The sequence below is a fragment of the Sycon ciliatum genome, chromosome 2 (genome assembly GCF_964019385.1).
Source record: "Sycon ciliatum chromosome 2, ocSycCili1.1, whole genome shotgun sequence".
Taxonomy (NCBI): Eukaryota; Metazoa; Porifera; class Calcarea; order Leucosolenida; family Sycettidae; genus Sycon; species Sycon ciliatum.
In genome coordinates this window covers 20,261,408-20,283,939 of record NC_088644.1, presented here as the reverse complement: position 1 = coordinate 20,283,939, position 22,532 = coordinate 20,261,408, and the positions used below count along the sequence as shown (strand labels likewise).

At 45.1% G+C, this 22,532-nt stretch overlaps 2 protein-coding genes across 3 annotated transcripts; one reads left to right on the top strand and one right to left on the bottom strand.

Moving 5' to 3' along the window:
- The first annotated feature begins 357 nt into the window (after window positions 1-357).
- On the top strand, window positions 358-17,074 carry LOC135809106 (unconventional myosin-IXb-like). 2 transcript variants are annotated; one of them, XM_065322376.1, is made up of 26 exons: window positions 358-1,646; window positions 3,459-3,521; window positions 4,132-4,305; window positions 5,170-5,244; window positions 5,718-5,788; window positions 6,194-6,302; window positions 6,642-6,771; window positions 7,332-7,490; window positions 7,884-8,005; window positions 8,471-8,602; window positions 9,197-9,310; window positions 9,773-9,865; window positions 10,028-10,086; window positions 10,286-10,415; window positions 10,583-10,662; window positions 10,995-11,063; window positions 11,431-11,545; window positions 11,778-11,965; window positions 12,265-12,347; window positions 12,498-12,622; window positions 12,941-13,608; window positions 14,073-14,274; window positions 14,514-14,569; window positions 14,958-15,095; window positions 15,601-15,676; window positions 16,120-17,074. In XM_065322376.1, the coding sequence occupies exons 1-26, from the start codon at window positions 1,278-1,280 to the stop codon at window positions 16,297-16,299; spliced, it is 3,780 nt and encodes a 1,259-aa protein (XP_065178448.1). In that variant the 5' UTR covers window positions 358-1,277; the 3' UTR covers window positions 16,300-17,074. The 2 variants fall into 2 exon arrangements, with proteins under 2 accessions (XP_065178448.1, XP_065178447.1); XM_065322375.1 differs by having other exon boundaries at window positions 359-1,646; window positions 10,262-10,415.
- LOC135809108 (2-dehydro-3-deoxy-L-rhamnonate dehydrogenase (NAD(+))-like) lies at window positions 16,994-21,479 on the bottom strand. The gene is made up of 5 exons (XM_065322379.1): window positions 20,683-21,479; window positions 20,390-20,493; window positions 19,435-19,501; window positions 18,221-18,347; window positions 16,994-17,424 (listed from the first exon to the last, which is right to left on the bottom strand). Exons 1-5 carry the CDS (start codon window positions 21,155-21,157, stop codon window positions 17,313-17,315), a joined length of 885 nt encoding a protein of 294 aa, XP_065178451.1. The 5' UTR covers window positions 21,158-21,479; the 3' UTR covers window positions 16,994-17,312.
- Between the last annotated feature and the right edge of the window lie 1,053 nt (window positions 21,480-22,532).

Sequence of the window (22,532 nt, the reverse complement as noted above, 5' to 3'; positions counted from 1 at the left end):
TTTCAACTAAATACGTTCGCAAGCAACGAATATGGAAGCAGACCCAAGAACGAAGTAAGTATCAGTTGGAACTGTTTGGTTCATCATGGATTGACAGCAATGCAAAGACACACTTTACTTAGCATCTAAGAACACTCTGGGTGACAATGATACCGGTCTAAGACATCGAGGCGATGTTGTGAGGTACAGTAGAGAATACTGACAGCAGCACTACGAGCCTAGATTCGTGACAGCAACAGTAAACCGCTGGCACTGAAGCAGTGGACCAGCCCTGCTGTTCATTTGCAGTGGGCAGTGGCGCATGGCATTGCTTTTTATGGCGTCCAGCCACAACAAAATTATCAGTTGTCTTCGGATGTGTCATGCTTTGCCCCACATCACATCACCTCCGCTGCTAGCAGGCCTCGGAGGCTCGGAGACTATCAATCATCACCACGGCGGTGTTTTGGCCATCGCGACACGGATCACGGCTAGGTGAGCCCGCATTCTGCTGAGAAAGCACGGGCACGATCAGCTGTGTTCGCCGGCTTAGAATGGAACGAATGCGACGTGAAGTATCTGTACGAGCCGAGGATAGAGCCCCAAATAATTCAGCCTGAACCATCTCTGCATCAGTGCCATGCAGCTAAGTGCTAACATTGAGAGTCTGAGTGCTAGAGCTGTGTGAAAAGTGTGAGCGTGACCGCGACCCAACCGCTGTCTGCTTTTCATCCATTTGTACTTGCACTCTCAAGTCTCGACCACGCGTTGTAGCTGGCAAGTGTTACACCGATTTCTCTTCATCAATCAGGGCAATCACTGAATCAGTGACTCACTGAATCTGTTTTCATTGGCCAGCACAATGATTTTCTGCAAGTGACGATTGTGTTTGGCTGGCCCTACCCCAGGCCCTGGGCACAGAAGGATCTTGAACTTTTGGAAGATCTTCATGGGATCCCGGGATTGAAAGAAAAAAAGTGATCAGTGGCTAGGCTTGTGGTGTGACAGCTATCGAAAATGCGTAATGCCTAATGCCGAGTAATGGTGAGATTTCACTTTGGCTGTGTTGAGTGAAATTATTTTCTCGTGCTACCGACCGTGCTTGAGGCCGGCACCTCTGAAGGACAGGAAGTCATTATGTTATTCAGGCACCGATGAGAGGTGAAACAGGCACAGGACAAGGCAGCTGAGCTTCTCTAGCTCTGGCGACTGGCTTGGTTTTCTGTTCGCGAGGGAGAAGAGAGAAAGGCAACATTAGTCTATTTTTATGAGTTGTGTGCCTTGCTGTTCAAGCTGGCATGGCCGAGCGAGATGTTGAGTACTACAGGAGTCTACACAATCTCACTGAGTTGGCTGTGTTAGACGAGCACTCCTTGCAGAGTGCGCTGCGATACCGCTACGATGCCTCACTCGTTTATACCAATGTCGGCGACATTCTCATTGCTCTCAATCCCTTTCGACCGCTAACGATCTATGGACCCAACTCACAGCTGGCGTACAAACACCATCCCGATGGGGAAGAGAGGCGGAAAGAAGTGCCGCACATTTATGCAGTGGCGCGGCGAGTTTACAGCGACATGGTGGCTTTGGGCCGCGATCAAGTGTGCGTGATCAGCGGTGAAAGCGGGGCGGGAAAAACGGAATCCTCAAAATTCCTCATTCGCCAGGTGAGCCAGTGTACCATGAGGACAGCCACGTGGTTGGTTTTTGTTTTGGTTTGCGTGGTAATAACTTGGCCAGTACGGCAGTACCAGTAGTAGTCCTGGCACTGAAAGTCTTGTCATATTTTCATGTATTTCATTTCATTCATAGTTGCTTTCTTTCAAACATGACAAGCTTTGAAACTAATTTTTCTACATTCTGAATGTGTGTTCACACTTCATTGGGTTCCAGGAACCAATGCTATAGATAAAAATAATTTTGGAAGTGGTTAACTTCGGGGGGGGGGGGGGGGGGGGAGAAAACAGCTGCACCACCCACCATCCACCCACAGTCCGAAAACTCAGTCAGTATGATTGGCTGAAAAAAGCCCCACATTACTACATCATGATTATAATGATGTCTTGTCAAATTCTGGCAAGCTGATCTACATTTTGTAGTGCATGGCACACAATTCAAGTACATGAAAATAAGTTGTGAAGCCCCCCCCCCCCCCCCCCCCTCTGACGGTTGAGTGTTCGCATTGGAGGTTGTAGAAAAGCAAAGAAGATTCTTTCATGTGTTTCAAGTGTCGGTACAGCAGCAGAACGGTGAAAGTAACGTTGAAGTGGAGTTTGGGGTTTTGTGGGAAATATGGGGTATGTTTGATCAAGGATGCCTTACTGCACTATCAAACACGATGAAGAGAAAACTGGGGTGGAGAACTCTGACTTTGAAAGTTCGATGGAGAGTGTGATAATTCTGGAGAAAGCAGTACTGTAAAAGCAGAAATTTTCGGTGGTGTAATATTTTCGGTATTCGCCAAAATCGGCGGTTCGGTAGCGGGAAATTTTCGGTAAAACCCGTTCTCCAGGTAGGTGTACTAGTACTACATGTATACATTATCGGTTGTACCGAAAATTTCGGTGCGTTTTATTTTCGGTAAAAATTGTCGGCACCGAAGTTACCGAAAATAAAACACCACCGAAAATTTCTGCTTTTACAGTATCCAGGCCAGGGCTAAGCTCATCATTACTTGACATTAGTTGGAAGCAGGGAGGTTTGCCATTCACTGATTGTTTTTTTCAGCGTCAAATGTGGGGCTAATTTTGCTCCCCCCCCCCCCACGGCGTATTGCGGATCAAACACTTGAGTGCATGTACTTTCGTGTGGGGAGAGTCGTGGCACCCCCTTGATCACTATCTTGGCTATGCCCCCTGGTATTGTTTACTCAGTGGGTAGCAGTTGTTTTGGTAGTATAATGATAGTTCTCTCTGGTGGGACAGAACTGGTTAGTCAGAGGCGTAGCCTATCACATTCTTATCAATAAGAACAAGCTAGCCTGCCGCACAATTTTTTCATGCACAACTGTCTGTAGTTGAGCCACCGTATAGGCATATGCATAATGTTGTCCTGCACCTGGTAAACTAATTCTAGCCTGTTTTTGTTCTTCGGCACCCGGCAGTGCTGTATATAGTACTAGTATTCATTGTGAACAAGACTACATGTATGTATGTTGTGACAAGGACTAGGTATCAAACATGTACTGTCCACATATCACAGGCCTACAGACTCTCAGTGCTAGCTGATTGGAAGTCGAGTCTGCTTTTGATAATCAGTGACATCAAAGTCCTGGATGAGCACTGTTTTGATGGCATTACTCTACATGTAGTCTGAATGGTCCAAGGTTTTGGTTGACCTTACCCAGGACTGTTCTACTCATGTCTGCATGCTAGTATTATACATGTACATGTAGTGTGATTGTCATGTACACAGGTGTAACCGAGATGTGTGTTTATTGTCCGCTTTGTTTGGTGCTTCTCATCCTTTGGTACCATTAGATCATGGAGTTGAGCCGGTCAGCAACCTATGGATCGACAAGTCTGGAGTCCAAGATTGTGCAAGTATGTGTATGCATGTACACATGTGCAGAGGATCCAGTTGTTATTTTGGTCGTATACGGTATACATCCCCCCTGATGATGCCCTCCTGGGTGAAAATGCGGATGAATTCGAGCCGTGTGGTGTAGTGAAGGACTGTTTGTATATAGTGTTGGAGGTTGTTTGCAAGAGCTATACAGTATATGCGATGGATGCACGCGTCACTAAAGTAAAGCTCTTTAGGAGATGAAGATTACCATGGGTCTATCAGGGCCCTCAAACTAGTGAATATTTTGCTACATGACACTGGAGAAATTTCTACAAGAATAAAAGTAAGTGGCTGAGTTTGGCCATCCTTAGTTCATTTTCCTGCAACAAGCGCTGCGCTCTCTGGCCGACCTCCACACATTGCCACAGCACAGCATAAGGAAAGCAAGATGTCTGTAGACACTGAGTTCCTGGACATACTAGTACATTGACTACACCACCCGGCACCACCACCACCACCACAGATTTTTCAACAGCTGAATGCTGCTGCTTACCTTCTTCTATAGGACATCTAGTTTTAAATTAAAATCAGGAATAATTTCCCAAGGTTGATCTTTTGTTGCCCCTTGTGGTGCTCCATTTTCAGGTGAATCCACTGCTGGAAGCATTTGGCAATGCCCGGACCACGATGAACAACAACAGCAGCAGGTTTGGCAAGTACCTTAGCCTTCTCTTTGACAAACAGCGTGGCTATGTGGTGGGTGCGACCGTCAACCAGTATCTCTTGGAAAAATCTCGTGTGGCCAGGCAAGGAGCCGGGGTAAGCTTGTCTATCTACCTAAGAATACATGGTTGCATGAAGTGCGTACGGTATGCTGATGATTGCATGTATTTCGGTCACTATAGTGCTTTTCGAAAGTCCAGACCTCTGCCTCTGGTTTAAAAAACCCGTTAGGGCAGCACATGCCGCATAAAATCCGTGATCACTTTGTGCATAAATTTTCCGAAAGTCATCACATAAAAATAATTATTATTATGAGAAAAATTGCGGAAGCTGCCTTAGCAATATCCTGAAGAAATTTCTCAAAAAGCTCAAACCAAATTTGAATTAGTCTAGAGGTCTATACTTTTGAAACACACTATAGTCACGACTGTTGTGTGTCGTGGGTCACCTGCACTGGCTGCAGACTGGTTCAAAGGTGGCATAATGGTAGCACATTAAATACATCGTGAAATACGGCCATGCACACTTCACAAATCCCTGATGGCAGTGTTTTGGTGGCAGTATAGCCGGGGGGGGGGGGGGGGGGGGGGGGTATTCACGTGCGTGAGGTCGGATTTCACTTATCACCACTGCATTATTTCTCGTAATGGGTTTTTCCACCACCAACACACACACACACACACACAGGCACGTTTGCATGCATTTGCGTACACATGCACCCAGTATGGGTAATCGTATAATAACCACATTTCTGGGTAGGGGCGTCATCCATACTAGCCGGACCAAACTGCAACCCGGATGTTGGAGGAAATTTCTGAAATTCAGGTCTTGCTTGTTTGTGCTAAGTCCACGTTGTAGGCGTCGGCCACAGGGCGGGTTTGAGGCTTGTTTTCCGAAGTAGAAGTGTGGTTTACACTCTGAAAAAACGGACAATGTGTTTGTCGAATGTGTGTGTCACAGGAGCGCAACTTCCACGTCTTCTACTACATGTTTGCCGGACTGCCTGAAGATCTTCTGGGGAAAGTGCATCTAAAGGTAAATCAACTGAATCCACTGTACACTGTCCCCCTATTCAGCTTGTTAATAACTTGTCCGAAACTGGATTTTCCTACCACTATTTCCTCCCTTGGTCTCATTGTTCACATGGTGCATTCTTGCCACAGGTTCAGAAACCACTGGGTTTTTTTTACAAGGAATTGACCGTATGATTGAAATGAGTTCGAAAATTGCACCGTGATTGAGAAAGATAAAGTCTGGTTCACAAGACTTCCCTGTATAAAGCTGCAGAAAGCCTGACCACTTCTACTCACTTGAACTTACCTCTGAAGGAATCTGGCAAGGCGTGCGCTGGGAGTATTGTAGTCTTTGTAGATTCGTTTTCGAGTTGATACTTGCTGATACTTTCTCACCGTCGACGTTCATGTATCAAAAGTTACTGTTCCCTTTTAATACTAAATAGCCAAAGTACTTTTACTTCTCCTTGCCTTCATTTCCTTCTCATATTACAGAGACCCTCACAGCACCGATATCTTGCCAAGGATGCGGAATGTGACGCGTATTGCAGATCTGAAGAGTGCCTGTAAGTATTTAGTGACTTCTACTTTTAGAAGTGAACATATTGACTGCGTGAGAGTAAGCTGTAGACACAAGTTGGCTGGTTTGGGATATCCTGAGCAAGCTTTGTATTGGGTAGGCACAACTAGAGAATGCCCTAGCAACCCGTATCTGACTGTGAAATGATCAACTGCTCACACTGTGGTAGTTATAATGCACCCAGGCTTGCCTAGTCTGGTACATCCGTCTCATGAACGAATTCTATGACTTGTTTCAATTGTCCTTGTATCTCGTTCTACATTATTTAGCAAAGAGGTTCGATAATGGCTTGCCATTTCTTACTTGTTCCTGCTTGAATCTTGCTGCACCAGAGAAAATTAATACTGAAGTGCTGTATCTATCTGGTTGTTTCTCATTTTACATGTTACAGTGAAGGATTTCGTTGTATGAGGGACTGTATGGATGCAGTGGAAATGTCTATGGAGCATGCTATGGAAGTGTTCCAGTTGCTTGCTGGCATTCTCCTCATTGGTGATCTGGTGAGTCAGTATTCCGTTTGTTTGATTAATATCCCATGAAGCTATGGAGCAGTCAGTGAGAGTTGTTGAAATCTCCTGTCAGCACCATGGTATAGTGGCAAATGTGTGTAGTTATGTTGCACACTCCTTGTCTTGAATGGAAGTGCCGCTCCAAGTAGAGGAGCTAAAACTGCTCTGTGTCTACCTACCCCCATTTCTACTTGATGCACTCCACTGTACCTGTGTACATGTGCAAAAATGCCAGATCCCAACCCATGGTCCAGTGGTTTGCATCGTAGAGCAGATATTGTGTGTCAGATATTGAGGGTGTCTGATGCTCTGTGCTGTATCTTTTGCTAGGAATTTGGCACCAGCGAGACGGCGTTTGTGAGCCCGAGCAACGTGAAGGTGGTGGATGCTGCCAAAGCTCTGGGTCTGGATGCTCCTTCTTTGTGCAGAGCTCTCACTGTCTCCACCAACATCACACGAGGTAAGATGGTTTTGCGACTTTCTTGTAGGTATATTGTTGTGTGTTTACAGATGCTGCTTTGGAACCGTATGCAGCAAGCTTACAGATCCTTGCTTGTCAGGCAGTGTACCCAACACGTACAGTATAGCATTTCCAACTCCAGCCTAGCTAGGTTGTGTATTTTCCAATCTGGACGTTTTTACTATTCCGACCTTGTACAATTGAATGGACGGCATTTCTCTGAGCTGAGTTACGGAATGTCTGTATTGAATTTAAGGACAAAATCTCCTCGCTCGCTAGACTGCTTCCTTTTTTATTGTTCTGTAATGTGTTTTGGGCAACTATCCACGACATCAAGATGTGGTAGACTGTTGCCACAGAGTATGTGTGGCAGTTATGAGCCGGATGGTTCCCGTATGTTCCTGCTCTGTGGACCCTGATGGTGTTTTGCTGGTGGTTTTATTCATGTGTATGTGTGTATGTGTGTGTGTGTGTGTATGTGTGTGTGTGTGTGTGTGTGTGTGTGTGTGTGTGTGTGTGTGTGTGTGTGAGTGTGTGTGTGTGTGTGTTCCCCTTTCCAGGTGAAATCATCACTATCAGCTACAGCCCGGAGAAAGCTGCTGACTGTCGTGATGCAACATCCAAGGCCATTTATGGCCGTCTGTTCAACTTCATTGTGTCATTCATCAATGGTGTTCTGGCATCAGAACATCCTGACTCTGCAAAGTGCAATAGAATAGGTACGCCAAAAACTGAGTGGATCAGAATGCATCCTGGCAGTGTTTTTATGAATGTATGATGTGTGTCTCAGTGCGGAACCTTATGCTCCGACGTAGTGAATCCAGTGAATATGAAAATCGGCTGCAACAGAATCCAGAACGAAGCCCGATTTGAGTATGTGCTACGTTCTAGTATGTTGTTACTGCGCGCCATCAACAGTCCCTTCAGCCACACTAGCCGTAGCCAAAGGAATGTTCTTCATCGAAAGGTTGACTGTACATATTCGGATCAGTCAGTGGGTTACAAGTCTACCCAAGTTTCGTTTAATGAAAGTTGTTAATAATGATGTTAGTTTTACCGTATGAAGTAGACCTTTTCATCCTTTTGGAAATTTTGTGTCTTTGTTTCCTCAGGCATTTTGGACATATTCGGCTTTGAAAACTTCCAGCAGAACAGTTTCGAGCAGTTTTGCATCAATCTTGCCAATGAGGAGTTACAAAACCTCTTCAACGAGACCGTCTTCCAGATGGAGAAGGTACAAATCAACTTCCTTCCATCCTTCCCTCCACATGCATCATTGTGTATTTGAATAAGTAGGGTTCTCGCCAAGGGCGGGGAGGGGGGGGGGGGAGAGTACAGGGCTAGGTACTCTCATGGTGCGCCCTGTGACAATGTGACAACTCGTACTCATTTTTGATTTGTGTGTGGGATTTCCAGTTCGCGCAACAAATATGAGGTCACAAAGTGATCGTTTCGGGTGCACTGCGTGCTTGTATATTTTGGTTTTGTCAAATTTTGTGTGACAAGACAAAATTAAGAGTAAGAAATGAGGAAATGGTTTTAAAACTGTTTACTTCCCCTGACACCACCTCTGTACTTTTTCTCCTGGTTGGAACCCTAGTGAGTATATGGAGATAAATAGTTTGTTTCTGCAAGCAGATTTTTCATTGCTTGAATGTTACGTTTGGTTGTGTTGTTGCTCTGCTTTGCTGCATCGCAGGATGAATTGAAGAAGGAGGGTGTGAAGTCATCTAGCATTGACTACCAGGATAATTCTGCAATACTTAGCCTATTCCTGCAGAAGCCCAGCGGAATGCTATCACTGCTGGACGAACAGTCCATGTTTCCACGGGTAAGAGCTTGAATCGGTCCCTGGTACTGTTATTTGAGTTTGCATTTATTTTTTTGTTAAAGGATTCCCCAAAGGCTGCTGATATGGCAATCGCCTTGTGATGCACTGGATTGCTTGCCGCTCAGCCAATCCACAACAACCCCTGTGGACTGGTCCATGCCAGCGGGTGCCCTATAGTCCATTTAGATCGAAAAGTCTCCTGGCTATTGAACGCCTGATTTTGGCTAAACTAAGGCTCAAACCCCACTTTAATCTGGGTTCGGGCCTGTTTTGTCCATACATTATGCCATGTCCTAATTCTGTTACTTCTACATCTGAAGGAATTTTGAACTCCCTATCATTTGACCGTTCGGCCTCAAATGCGGCGAGGAAGAATTTCACAAGTCACACAATGCGGGACTGAGGTACAGTTATTTTCCCAATGTCTGCTATTGTATATGCCAGACGGGCACCAAGGGGAAGTAGTTGCGAGCCAATTTTGTAAGAATGAACTGTAGAAAATCATTGAAATTTAGAAATTCATAAACTGTATGTACATTGTGTACTGACTACCGTTTCTGCTCTCCATGTTTGTATTTGTATGTGTTGAACTAGGCTGATGATCAGACATTCCTGTCCAAGCTCAATGAGACGTTTGCAAAGAACCAGGTTTACGGTGCGGCAAAGGGCCGGTCTGAAGCGTTCCTTGTCAAGCACTATGCTGGAAAGGTAATACTGGTCATGTCGACTCCAGGCTTGTTCATGTTTTCATGGTATGTGATGTTGACTGCAGGTGACAATTTAGTCAATGTCCTCTCCTTCCTAATCTCTTTCCACTTCGCACACAATATATATCAAATATTCATTAATATCTGCAATCAGTAACACTAGCTGAATCGACATTTTGTTTTCTAGACATTTATTGTGTTTTGTCTTGGGCTCTCTCTTTCTCTCCCCCCCCCCCTTCCTCCTCCTCTCTCTCTCTCTCTCTCTCTCTCTCTCTCTCTCTCTCTCTCTCTCTCTCTCTCTCTCTCTCTCACACACACACACACACACACACACACACACACACACACACACACACACACACACACACACACACACACACACACACTCTCTATCTCTCTCTCTCCTCCCTCCCTCTCTCTCTCACTCACTCACATACACTCTCTCTCTTTTCTCCTCATCCAGGTGACATACCAAGTTGCTGGATTTCTGGAGAAGAATCGAGACACATTGCCAGAGAATGTCCTGGAGATACTCAAGACATCCCAGTTCAGTTTGGTATGTACTGGAATTGAAATAGTGCTCTTCTAGCATGAGAGGGTGAAATTCTGAAACAATCCAGTATAAGATGGCTTTGAAATGAGGAGGTTAGTATCATTGCTCAACTTGTTCATCAATAGCTAGAATCTTGTTTTCTTGTACCTCTTGTTTGATCTGCAGCTGAAGACGCTTTTCTTGGATGAAGCCCTAGGGAGAGCATCAACCCTTGTCAGAAAGAGGTCAGCCTAGACTGGCATTCCAGATTCACACACATACTACATCCCTCTATACACAGCGATGGCATCAAGTTAAAGTTGAAATCATTGTGTTCTGAATTAATGGGCGATACTCGGGAAATGTTGCATGTCCTTGTTTGGAAGCAACCTTGTACTGACTGCACCCCTCCCATTACAGGGAGGTGTCTTTGCATTTGAACAGAAAACACTCGACTCGCGTGCAAGGAGGTGGTCACAACCGGCGCACCAGCAAGGCTTATGTGCACAATGCGCAGATCTCCACTGCACCCGCTGCTGCTGGACCAGGCGGTGGACGTGCCAAGAACGGGAAGGTCAGTAGAGAATCTCTGCTCACGAAACTCTTGCTTGCTATGTGCTGTTGTGAGTGGGTGTGGGTTTGTATGCTGCCAAGACTGACACTGTTGAACTCGAATTCTCTACCTTGCACTCGTCGTTTAGCACTACATTGTACATTCTGATTCACTTGCGCTGTTGGTAGGTGACCGTTGGCGGTCAGTTCCGTCAGTCTCTCCAGCGTTTGATGGGAAAGCTGCGTAATGCATCGCCACATTTCATTCGGTAAGAGTGATAGGCAATAATAGCATTTTACAGTGATTTCGACAAAGCATTATTACAATATGCTGCATCACAACTAACCATCAGCATGGTAGCACTTCAGGAGGACCTTTGCAGGAGCAGCAGAAAGCACATTTTAGTAGCATCAACAGAAGCAGCAGTAGCAGCAACACGAGCCGAGGGAGAAATGTATACTCCGACATGTGCTGTGTACATGTACACCTTCGCCTTTGCATGGCGTTAGCTGATACAAATTTGCTGAGATTATTTTGCCATGTCCCAGTGAAAGTCACTCTGTGTACTCATTTATACCGTTCTGTTCACATCTTTTGTAGCTGTATCAAGCCGAACCGCCACAAAATGCCACATGACTTTGACCAGACGTATGTCCTTGATCAGTTGAGGTAACTATTAGCTACCAAGTTAATATCAGTGATTCGCGTTCTGTGTGTGTATTGAAGTACTTATTTATAATCATAATACTGCTCACGGAGTTGCCCTCTTCTTCGGTGGCCATCGTTGCATGTATCAAGAGCATTTCGTCCACACAAAGTGAACACATGGTTACATGTAAGAAGGAAGCCAGCCACCTTGGTGCATGGTAGGAAAACATACATTGCAATAATATATCTCACATCGAGGCTGCCATCACCGTATAGATGGGGGTACTGTGTGCTCCTAATCCCGACCCTTCATGGCATCATGCCTGTGAATAGTCGGTAAGGGTGCTGCTTACTTTGACTTGTTAATCTGTTTGGTTTCCGCCAAAAGGTACACTGGAGTTTTGGAAACGGTTCGAATCCGACGTGAAGGCTACGCGTATCGGCCGTCCTTCGGTGAATTTCTCTCAGTGTACAGCCAGATTGGTCATCCCTTCAACGTCAAGGTGAGTTGTTGGTACTGCAACGTCCATCTCATTGGCTTTGGTAAATCATCACAGAGAGAATACAGTGACTTTCTTACTTTCATTGTCCTTGAAGGGACTTTCCGATTCCAGACCTCCAATATTTTTGCGGCGAATCCTGTTTGCTACTTCGATTCATTTAACAGTCAGCAAAACCAGTTTTTTATACTGTATGTTGCTTTTTGCCTCTTCACAACCTACCCCACCAACCCAGGTAAAACCTGTGGCAGCCAACTGTGCTATTGTCCTGGACCGAGCAGCAGTCACCGGCTGGCAGATTGGCAAGAACAAGGTCTTCCTCAAATACTACCACGTGGATCAGCTGCGAGAAACACTGCAACAGCAGCATCGGCATGCCGCAGCTGTTCAACGTTTTGTGCGTGGATACCTAGCCAGGAGAGAGTAAGCACTATGAAGTAGGATTGTGGATCTGTGTAATACAAGCTACTCGAAGTAAACTCTGATTTGGAATGTCCTGGGGAATATAACATACTGCTCCTATCATTTATACGGCTCGCAAGGCCGGGCTGGATTAAAAAGAATTAAAAATGCCTTGTATTACATGCAATTTTCTTTCCTGAGTGCAGTCTGTGAGTGTGGTTTTCTGGGGTATGTTAACGCATTGTTGTTGATGCATTTGTTTTTAGGACGTAGCATACTGGTATTCATCACATCTTCCTGCTCGTGTGGCTTCTTCACAGGTACAGGAAGTTGAAGGCTGTTGGTGATCGGGAGGCAAGAGTTGTCAGCGACTTCTGCCGTCATGTATCCCTCTCTAACAGAAGTGAGTCTTTGCAGTGTGTTTTGGTTTCCCCGTGGCCATAAATGTATGGAAACGTTGTGAAAGACATGGACCATGCAAAGAGGAAGCAACGTGGTTTAATTCTGCCAGTACTATTTAACTGATGTTGTTTCGTTCTCTGTCTTTTCTCAGACACGAGTGCCACTTTGATGGCACTGAATGAGCAGGACAACAACAGACAAAGAGAACACCTCAGAAAGATTGAGGCAGCTGCAGAATTGAAGGCAAAGCAAGATGCAAAGCAGAAAGCAAAGAAGGTAAGTGCCAAATGCTACATAAAGGTACTCTATAGAGTCTATATGTATGTACATGTCCTTGGTCACAATCACGTCTAGTACAAGAGGGTAACTTTTTGATAAATTCAGCAGACAGTGGTGATACAGTGAACACTGCTTTAAGTACTATATTTCTCTCTCTCTCTCTCTCTCTCTCTCTCTCTCTCTATCTATCCCTCTCTCTCTCTCTCTCTCTCTCTCTCTCTCTCTCTCTCTCTCTCTCTCTCTCTCTCTTTATCTCTCTCTCTCTCTATCTCTTTCTCTCTCTCTCTCTCTCTCTCTCTCTCTCTCTCATTTTAGGACAAAGCGAAGAAAAAGAGCAAACCGGATCGACCACCTCAGCCGGACTGGACAAAGTCTCCGGAAACCTCTCCAGCCAAACCAGCAACTCCGACATCTTCTGCTTCTACCCCGATGTCTGCAGCAGCTGCAGCCAGACCGTCAGTGATATACAGCACTCCGGAGTCCAGTGGTAGATCATCGAGTAACGAGGACAGCGAGGAAGATATCTATGGAATAAGACCAAGTCGAGCTCCCCTTGGTGCTGTGCCTGTTCTACCGATGATAACAACACGCAAAGTGACACCCAAGTCCCAAACCTCCAGTCCACTCGCCAATGGGAGAGATTCGCCCTACGTTATGCCAACTTCAAATGGTATGAAATACGTCAACCCTTCGAAGCTAGGACAAACTGGTGATATGTACCGACGGCCAACCGTAGCCCCAAGAGATCCACTGAAACGCTCGCCATCAAAACTGAGCAAGATGAAAGGTGCCAAGAAGCAATCACAGGCGGCCATGTCCAATACGTTTCGATCCCCGACGGGTTTCTTGCTTCGGAATATCAAGATCAGACAGAAGATGGCCGAGAATCATCCAGCCATGCAGCGGTTCCGTGAGCAGCAGAAGCCTGATCCGACTCTCTTGGAACTAGCCATGTCTGCTCCTACTAGCTCTAGTCAATCCTTGTGAGTTTCAACTTGCGAACGTGCATGTACTGTTATGCTGATTTTTATGTAGAATATAAAGACCAGCGTGTAGCATTGTACACTTGTAATTGGTAGTAATGAATACATTCGAAACAGGGCCATAGCAGCCTGATCAGCTGACCAGCTGGCCAGACCGCTATTGCTGGACCACCTTTCAGTAAAACATGATCCCGGTTAAAGTGTAGTAGGAGGCTCAAAGTAGTACAACTAGTTGCTGATTGCATGGCTATGTACTGTAATTGCTGGGCCAGTGTTCAGTTGGCTTGACCAGCTTCAGGGGGCTACAGTGTACTAGTAGACCATGTTCAGTGGGCTGGAGCATTTCTAGAGCAGTTGAATGTGTGTTTGTTCTAAGCGTATCCGGCTGCAGAATATGTGAGAGTGATGGATGAATCACTCTTTTGATCACACAATGTTCTCTTGTTGTTGCTGCTACTGGTCAGATATCACGAGGATAGGTTTGGAGCTAGCAGTAGCGGAGACGAGCTAGATGAGATCTGCACGCCAAGGATTGGCTCACCATCGTCATCTAGCACGGAGTCTACATATCAACGCCCATACAGTGACGGTGCATTGGGTGATCGGGTGGCACTGCACATCTCTGCTGAGTGGTTCTGTGGATTGATCTCTCGGGCTAAAGCCGAGGTATGCTTCATCATTTGAAACAATGTTACTCAGTTGAACCCTTTTCCACATTGAAGTGTAACAGCAATATGCTGCATCCATGGCTTCGCTTATGCTGAATGCTGAATGAAGTATAATGTAGATGGAAAAAGCATCCTGAGAATAGGATAGCTGAAATGATGGCTGTTTGAATGCCAGGTGGTGTTTGTGACCAGGCTGCAACCTTATACCCGCAACCATTTCTGTGCGTGTTTGACCAGGAAATGCTGAAGCCGCATACCAGTGGAACGTTTCTCGTGCGGACAAGCGAATCAAGGTAAAGTTTGTACTTGAAATATGCCGGAGAGCCTGTTAACTGTAAAGCCTGTGGCTGTAGTGAAAACGTGAGCTTGCTCCTGTAGAGAGATCACTTGCAGGGAGATATTGTGGGTTCCTGTGAAGTGTTAGCTTTCTGCTGGAGTTCTGGTGGTGGGAAAGGTGTGTAGCCCACCTGTAAGTGTCACGGGCCAGTAATACCCCAGTACATACTATGATAGTGCCTGTGGTGTTGAGTGATATTTTCTCCTCTGTAGTATGCTGTGACTATGAACAGGGAATGCGAGTTGGTGAGTAAATACCTGCTGGAATGCGCTGCAAACAACTACAGAAAATTGATTAAATCTGTCTAATGTTATGTTCACATGTTGCATGTTGGCTGCATGCAGGTTTGGCTACTCATGCTCAGTGACGTGGCATGAGCGGATCAGACATTTCATCATTGAGACTCTGCCCGGAGCCAAAGTACGGTTACTTGGAACGCAACATGTTCACAACGATCTGCAAGATTTCGTCAACTACTACCGGTATGTAGATGCAGAGCTGAGCCTTACGAACATACATGTGTGCACCATGCACATGCATGTGCATCATACATGTGTTCATCATACATGCGTGCATCATACGTATTATGTACATGTACATCATACACATACCCCGTGTTTAGCATACAGTCATATCGTTATAGTTATTTTCACTAATATTACGTACTTCTGTTTGTCTATGGTGAAAAACGAGGACGAAATGTTACGAGTTATGACTAACTGTCCACCAACGTAACCAGATCTTATACAGTCACTACACCCACTCGCTGACTGTATAAGATCTGGTTACGTTGGTGGACAGTTAGTCATAGCTCGTAACATTTTGTCCTCCTTTTTCACCATTTTAATTGGCTCACCATCCGAGTTAAATTCTGTTTGTCTGTACGGCGGCATGCAGAAGAGAACCTTTATCAGAGCACAATTGTGATAAAATTGTACTCTTTGAAGCAGATAATCAAATTATTCGTTTGCTTCTTGCATCGTGCAGCGATGAGGACCTGAAGGATGGAGCTAGATTACTCACACCACACAGCTACAAGACCAAGCCTGTATCTGAGTTAGAGGTGAGCGTGTCCCAAAATAACTTAGTAGCACAAACTACATAATGATTATGTACAATGCATGACCATAATCAGTTGGAGGTGTACCCTTTGTAACACAAGTGACTGATCAGGACTACTGGAAGCACTTTTGATTGGTCTGGTCATACCATAGTCTGTCTGGAATTCATTACTTGTCACATGAGTCTCGTATGCGGATATGACGGGTAAACATGACCTCAGAGTCCTCAGCGGTAAACACACATTGGTGTCCAAAACAAAGTTGGTCCGGCGATGACCTGACCAACCGGACCGGTTCCGGCAGGCCTGCTGATAGTACGATAATTATTGCAGTGCACTACAGATTTCCTAGTGCATGGAGAGACAGAAAACACAATGCAGGTCAGGGGTAGCATGTTGGTGTTCTCTAACCCTAGGTGTGTTGTGTTGTGTTCATACGATGACAGAATGCTCGCCGTAACTTGGCCGGCGTGGCTGGGTATCAGGGCACAGCCGGCTGGGGTAAACGCAGGGGTGAAGGGCGGACAGGAACACTGAAGAGAAAGGCATCACTGACTGTCATGAAGGGACAAAAGCCGGTGGAGCCAAAGAAGAAAAAGACAGGCTGGAACTGGCGGAAGCGCTGACAATACATTCTACACATTATTTTAAGTTGCAGTCAGGAAACATTCATTGATTCAGTTTGTCATTGTTTTTGCTTGGCTAGCCTTCAATTCAGTCACGATATTCCGCTGATGATAGTGACATGAAAATCGATTATGGAAAACATTTGACTTCGTTGATGCATGATGATGATGACGGCAGAGTTAGTTCTTTTTATTGCTTCATTAAAATTGATTCACTTTGTGTTCACCGTCCGGTTTTATTTATTCCATTGTGCATTCTTGATATCATTCACTTGATCACTACTTGGTAACTTGGTATAGCTTGGTATTGAGCGAATATATAGGTGTTTTTAAATTAACCATTTTTTAGAATTACTGTGCGAAAAACCCCAAGGAACCTTATTTTTCCGCAACAAGTTTCCTTTTGCAACTGGAATTTATCCATAATTATCATTCCTAGCGCACAGGTTTATGTCTGAATTTCTTGTTCTTATTTAAAATAGCCAGTCCTCGAAACCGTGTGTGCCAATATAATTTTTTTTGTTCCACAGTAAGGGTGTAGATCTACACAATTCAAACTACACTATAGTAATTGTAGTCAGTTGTGGGGTGATGATGCCCTCATTATCTATGGATTAATGTCGATTTTTGTTCAATGGGCAGAACTCTCGCATATACCACAGTACATGTACAGGATCCAACTTCACAATGGGTGTGGGATAATGCCATGCCTATTTGACTTTGAGATTGACTCTAATATTAAATTAGGGAATTTTCCATAAAATTTCCAATCAAGTTTGTACAGAGTGGATTGATAAAATGTTGGATTACACTGAGGGATTCTCTGCCAACAAGCTACTGAGGCTGTACTACATTATAGTACCAAAGTCATGATGAGAGTGGGCTAATGCCATGACATTTGACTCTGAAAAATAATAGATCTTTTCATACCTAATCAAATATGTATAGAATGGATTTGCTGAATTTTTGTTTGCAAGATCTACTCATGTTTGTAATGGGTTGAAACCGGGTGGCTAAAACGGCGCTCTGCCTCCGCTCAAGTCGAAATTGAAGCCGGTGTTGAATGATGCCTCCTTGGACACAATGAAACAGGCCATTGAAGCTGCCTCCTCAACAGTGCCACACCTGCATAGCCATACACAACGTTCAGATCAGTAGAAGAAAGACGAGGGATTAATCTGTACGAGTGCAAAATCTGTTTCATATGCCATGTGCTATTGCACGTGGATACGGCAGTGAAATCCTATGAATAGAATATTAGAATGAATTTGACTTCATTGCAATCTGTTTGCCTACAGTGCGTTTCAAAAATGTAGACGCGTGATTTCAAAAAACCGTTAGGCCAGCATCTATACCACATAAAATCTTTGATCACTTTATGCACAAAAAATTCGAAATTGGGTGTTTGTTGTCTGATCACTTAAAAAAAATCGATATGAGAGTATTTGGAAGAAGGACCTGAGCAATATTCCGAAAACATTTCTCAAGAAGCTCCAGCCAAATTTGAAATATTTCAAAAATACCATGCGTCTATATTTTTGAAATGGACTGTACATGTAGTTACTCTGAACTCCCCTGGTGAGACCTAACATGGTCAAAAACAGGTGGCTGTCAAGAGATTCAGTAAATAATTGAAGTTGAAGTATTATTCAGTGCTTCATATGGTGAGGTATGTGTAGTGTGGTGCATGTTGCAATTTGAACAACCAGGCTACATATGCCCTGATTCGCCTCATTATAACAAAAAAATTATAACAGCACAACATGGAAGCAATGGGAGTGACTGAGATTTACGGTAACATGCATCACTGCATGAATCTTGAGGCCCTATCTCTTCACCCTGCAACTACACATAGACATAGTGGCATCATCAACAACGTGCAGGACATGTGGTGCGAATACAATGTGGATGAGTGCGTTACCTTTTCATTGGTATTCTCTCGGTGTTGTACTTGACCTGATTGGGATGCATGTTGGCCACCAGCTGTGTATATATGGTGGCTGGAGAGAGACTGTTGACTGTTATGCCCGTATCAGCATATTCTTTACCTACGCAAGCAACACAAGAACAAGAACAAAAACAAAACAACATGTCTCTGTGTGAGTCACTGACTAAGTGCGGTTTCGGTGGTGATATTTGAAGAAGGTACTACTACTGTCAGAGCTCATGCTTTCGGCCCGCCCGCTGAGACTTCACAGACTCACGACCTGACAGACTCGTAACTGCTGTCTAAAGCACACGAGAAGAACGTTTACCCTTCCACTCACCAAACCTCAGTGCAATACACTGCCACTCACTGCTCATTGCAAGGTGTTCTGGGAAATTCACGCCACACCAGTTGAGTGTTTGAGGCTAGACTGATGAAATCTGCACGTGCTCAGAGGACTACATTACACAGCTCTGGAAAATTTCTCAAAGACTACCGCCAATGTCGCAACATCTTTGTTCATACTGTCGTCCCTCACGCAGGCATGTGACTAGATGCTTCGACGTGATAGACTTGTGAAAGGTCATTGACCCTCACTGTCTGTTCACAACTCCATGGGCGGCATGGATTTCATGCTGCAGCCTGATGATCATGCATGACGCCTTGGTCGCGCTGGAAATGGAGCGTCATTGTAAGTTGGTGTCGCTGGTGATGATTCAGTGGGCTGCAAGAGGGCTAATATAGTGTAGTGCTCAACAAACAGATTTCTTTGCCAACTCAGGCTCAGCTGATGAGGTTTGAATGCCTTGAAGCAGTATTGCTTTCTTGAAGGTTTACCCGCAAGTGGAATGTTCGACGTGCTTCTTGTGTACTTTAGCCGTCAGCCGTGAGTCACCAGTCAAGTGTCAGTGCACAGATAAGTCTAATTATTACAGGAAGAATGAGGTAAAGTGAAATTCTGATCCACCTCGCACACTTGTACTTGCTTGCATAAAAGCTCCCTTGGCTAGTCTAGATTCTTGTTTCGGAGCCTGACTTCGAAGATGGGCATTTGCACACTAGCCTGTACTTGTATCGGGAGACATAGAAATATTCGGGTTGAATACCAATCTGATTTAGGCACTAGAAACTCGGACCATCACATCGGCTTCTACGAAACTATGCCCAGCCTCCTATAGAATGTGAGTTTATTATGATGTTGATCTTACCAACAGACTCAGCAAGTCCAATAACAGCTGCTTTGCTTGAGCTGTAGGCAGCCTGGCCTGGATTACCCTAGTAGTAGAAAAGAAGAAAAAAACAAGAAGAGAAAATCTTTCCAGTAAACAAACAATCGATCACCAGAAGCAATCGGGAATGCAATTTCTGCACATTGACAGAGGAGAGAATTCATCTTGAGACACCATTCTATACAATGTGTATGATAAGGAATGATCAACTAGCCCGGCTTTCTTCGCTGCATGTGTATGCATGTACATATACGTACAGTCGACCCTGCGAATAACCACCCTCAATCGTGCATGAGAAAAGTGTCGTTATTTGTGAGTTGTCACGTGTGTTTGTGAGGTTGAAAGTATGTAGTCATGTTTATTTGGTCTGAAGATTGTGTTGTTGTTCGGAAGATGTTATTATACCCGAGGTTGTTCTGCATGAGGTTGACTGTGTGTACGGTATCTGTATGTATGTATGTATGTATGTATGTATGCATGTATGTATGTATGGGTAGATTGGTGGGTGGGTGGATGTTTAATGAGGGTATACTATTTATGTGTGGTTGTGTATATACCATGGATGATTGCTTTGGGTTTACCGTACGTTCAGACACAGTCAGCGGAGACAGTTGATACAGACGCAGGATGAAGAAGTGATGTCCAACCTGCATGGCTATCATCCATATTACTTGTCCTTTAGTGAGTTGGTGGATCTGATCTACCCCCCCCCCCCTCCCCCACCGTTCAGGAGCCGCACCATACGCCTGATCACGACATGGTGGCGTCCCACGGAAGCGGAACGGTGGTTCTTGACCCACCCTGTACGCAAACCCGTGCACATTTTTTTCAGTGGAACCACATAGGCAGCAATGGCAGTGGGTTGAGATGGACGTGTATATAATTATCACAGTGCATACATATTGTCCTAAGTCCTAGGAATCTATACACTCACAATTTTCCCCGACAAGGATGCCACGAGTAGGACGCGTCCATAGTTGTGTTCCAACATGTGTGGAATACAGTGTTTGGTTAACAGGAAGCTGCCTGTCATATTGACTGCAACACATGAGAAGACACAGGAACGGGTCATTATTACCAATTTAATGTTTTGGTGGACGGATTTCCACGATGCGTGGGTTCATGATGCAACCAAGTTAGTTCCATACTTGGATTCATGATGCAACCAAGTTCCATACCCAACTCGGCAGCAACTCACCAACAACATAGTAAATGCGTATTACTTACTCCTATGGACAAGGTCAAATCCGCCCACTGAAACATCAGCAATTTTCATTCCATTTGGTCCCAGAATACCGGCGCAGTTCACGGCAATATCGAGTCTGCCCCATTTCTCCACGACCGTCTGCACTGCGTTACGTAGCTCATCTTCACTGGTAACATCCACAACGTGCCACGTTACCATGCCGACTGATGATGCAGCTTGGCTAGCAGTTTGGTTTAGGTCTCCGCTCACTTCAGAAATTCCCGGACCCGGTTGTTTCCCTTGCCTCAGTGCCTCCTCCTGGAGCTCTGTAGCTGTGCTCTGGCAGTTGGCTGGGTTGATATCAAACAGGGCCACTCTACAGCCTTCCAACACCAATCGTCTCGCTATGCCCTTGCCTATTCCATCAGCACCCCCGGTAACAATAGCGACCTGCTCCGCAAATCTTGGTCCATTCATAACATCCACTTCTTTAGGCCGATCAGGTGCTGTTGCCATTTCAGCTAGTAGGGTAGATCTACTAGTAATAGAAACGCAAGGTAACTAACTTTGGCGAGTCAGAGACGCTCAGCGCAAACTGGCTCGATTTACTTTAAAATAATTATAATAATAATATTATTGGTTGATGAATAGTTTGCAGGAAACCTGCAAAAGTTGGCGGAGTTCAATAAAGCATACCAGCTGCATGCTGCCGTGGCAAGTTTATGCCTCGTCAAACTAATTCCTTCACACAGCTCTGATGCTCTTTGACATTTTTCAACAATGTTGCTGTCAATGAAATCCCGACCAAAAATAGGCAACCTGATTACGTGCACTGCTATCTACATCCAGTCATGATACGATCCGGTACTGGGTAGTGGGTAGTTCCCAGGCGCAGTCGAGTCAACTCGACACTCTTGTCTGAGTCTTGACCAGGGAGTCGTAAAATAATTAAAGGGGAAGTTAAGGCAAAAATTAAAATTTCACCAGTTGTAGTCTTCGGGGTGCTGATTCGAATGGTCTTGGTCCGAGAAAGCTGAGACGCTCCCTTCCTACTTGAATCCCAATCGAACTCGCGCACTTCCACCGAAACTGGGTGACTGCGCCCTACTAGATGGGGATTTGTATGCAAAATGTCACTAAAAGCGCCATTTCGTTCTTATAAAAGCACAGATGACCGCGATTGGCCCATATGTTGTAGTCTTTTGGACGCTGAGTCGACTGGTTTTGGTCCGAAAAGGCTGCGATACAGCGTTCGCCCCTAATTCCCAATCGAACATGGTTGAACAAGCGGTCACGTGCTCCTGCATACACCAGTCAGCTGGTCACCGTGCCTGCAGGGTACAACTTACTAGCCTGTTTTGACCTTTTTTGGGTGCAGTCCTGTCACTCGAGTTGAACCTTGCCCTTGGTGTGAAAGTTGTCGCCTGCTGGCGTGGTGACCAGGTGATTTGGGCACCCAGGAGCACGTGACCGCTTGTTCAACCATGTTCGATTGGGAATAAAGGAGGAACGCTGCATCGCAGCCTTTTCGGACCAAAACCAGTCGACTCAGCGTCCAAAAGACTACAACATATGGGCCAATCGCGGTCATCCGTGCTTTTATAAGAACGAAATGGCGCTTTTAGTGACATTTTGCATACAAATCCCCATCTAGTAGGGCGCAGTCACCCAGTTTCGGTGGAAGTGCGCGAGTTCGATTGGGATTCAAGTAGGAAGGGAGCGTCTCAGCTTTCTCGGACCAAGACCATTCGACTCAGCACCCCGAAGACTACAAATGGTGAAATTTTAATTTTTGCCTTAACTTCCCCTTTAATTAGCCCTTGCGACTCCCTGCTCTTGACCATGAGTCATGACCGGGCATGAGTATGACCATGATGACCCCCAGTAGTAC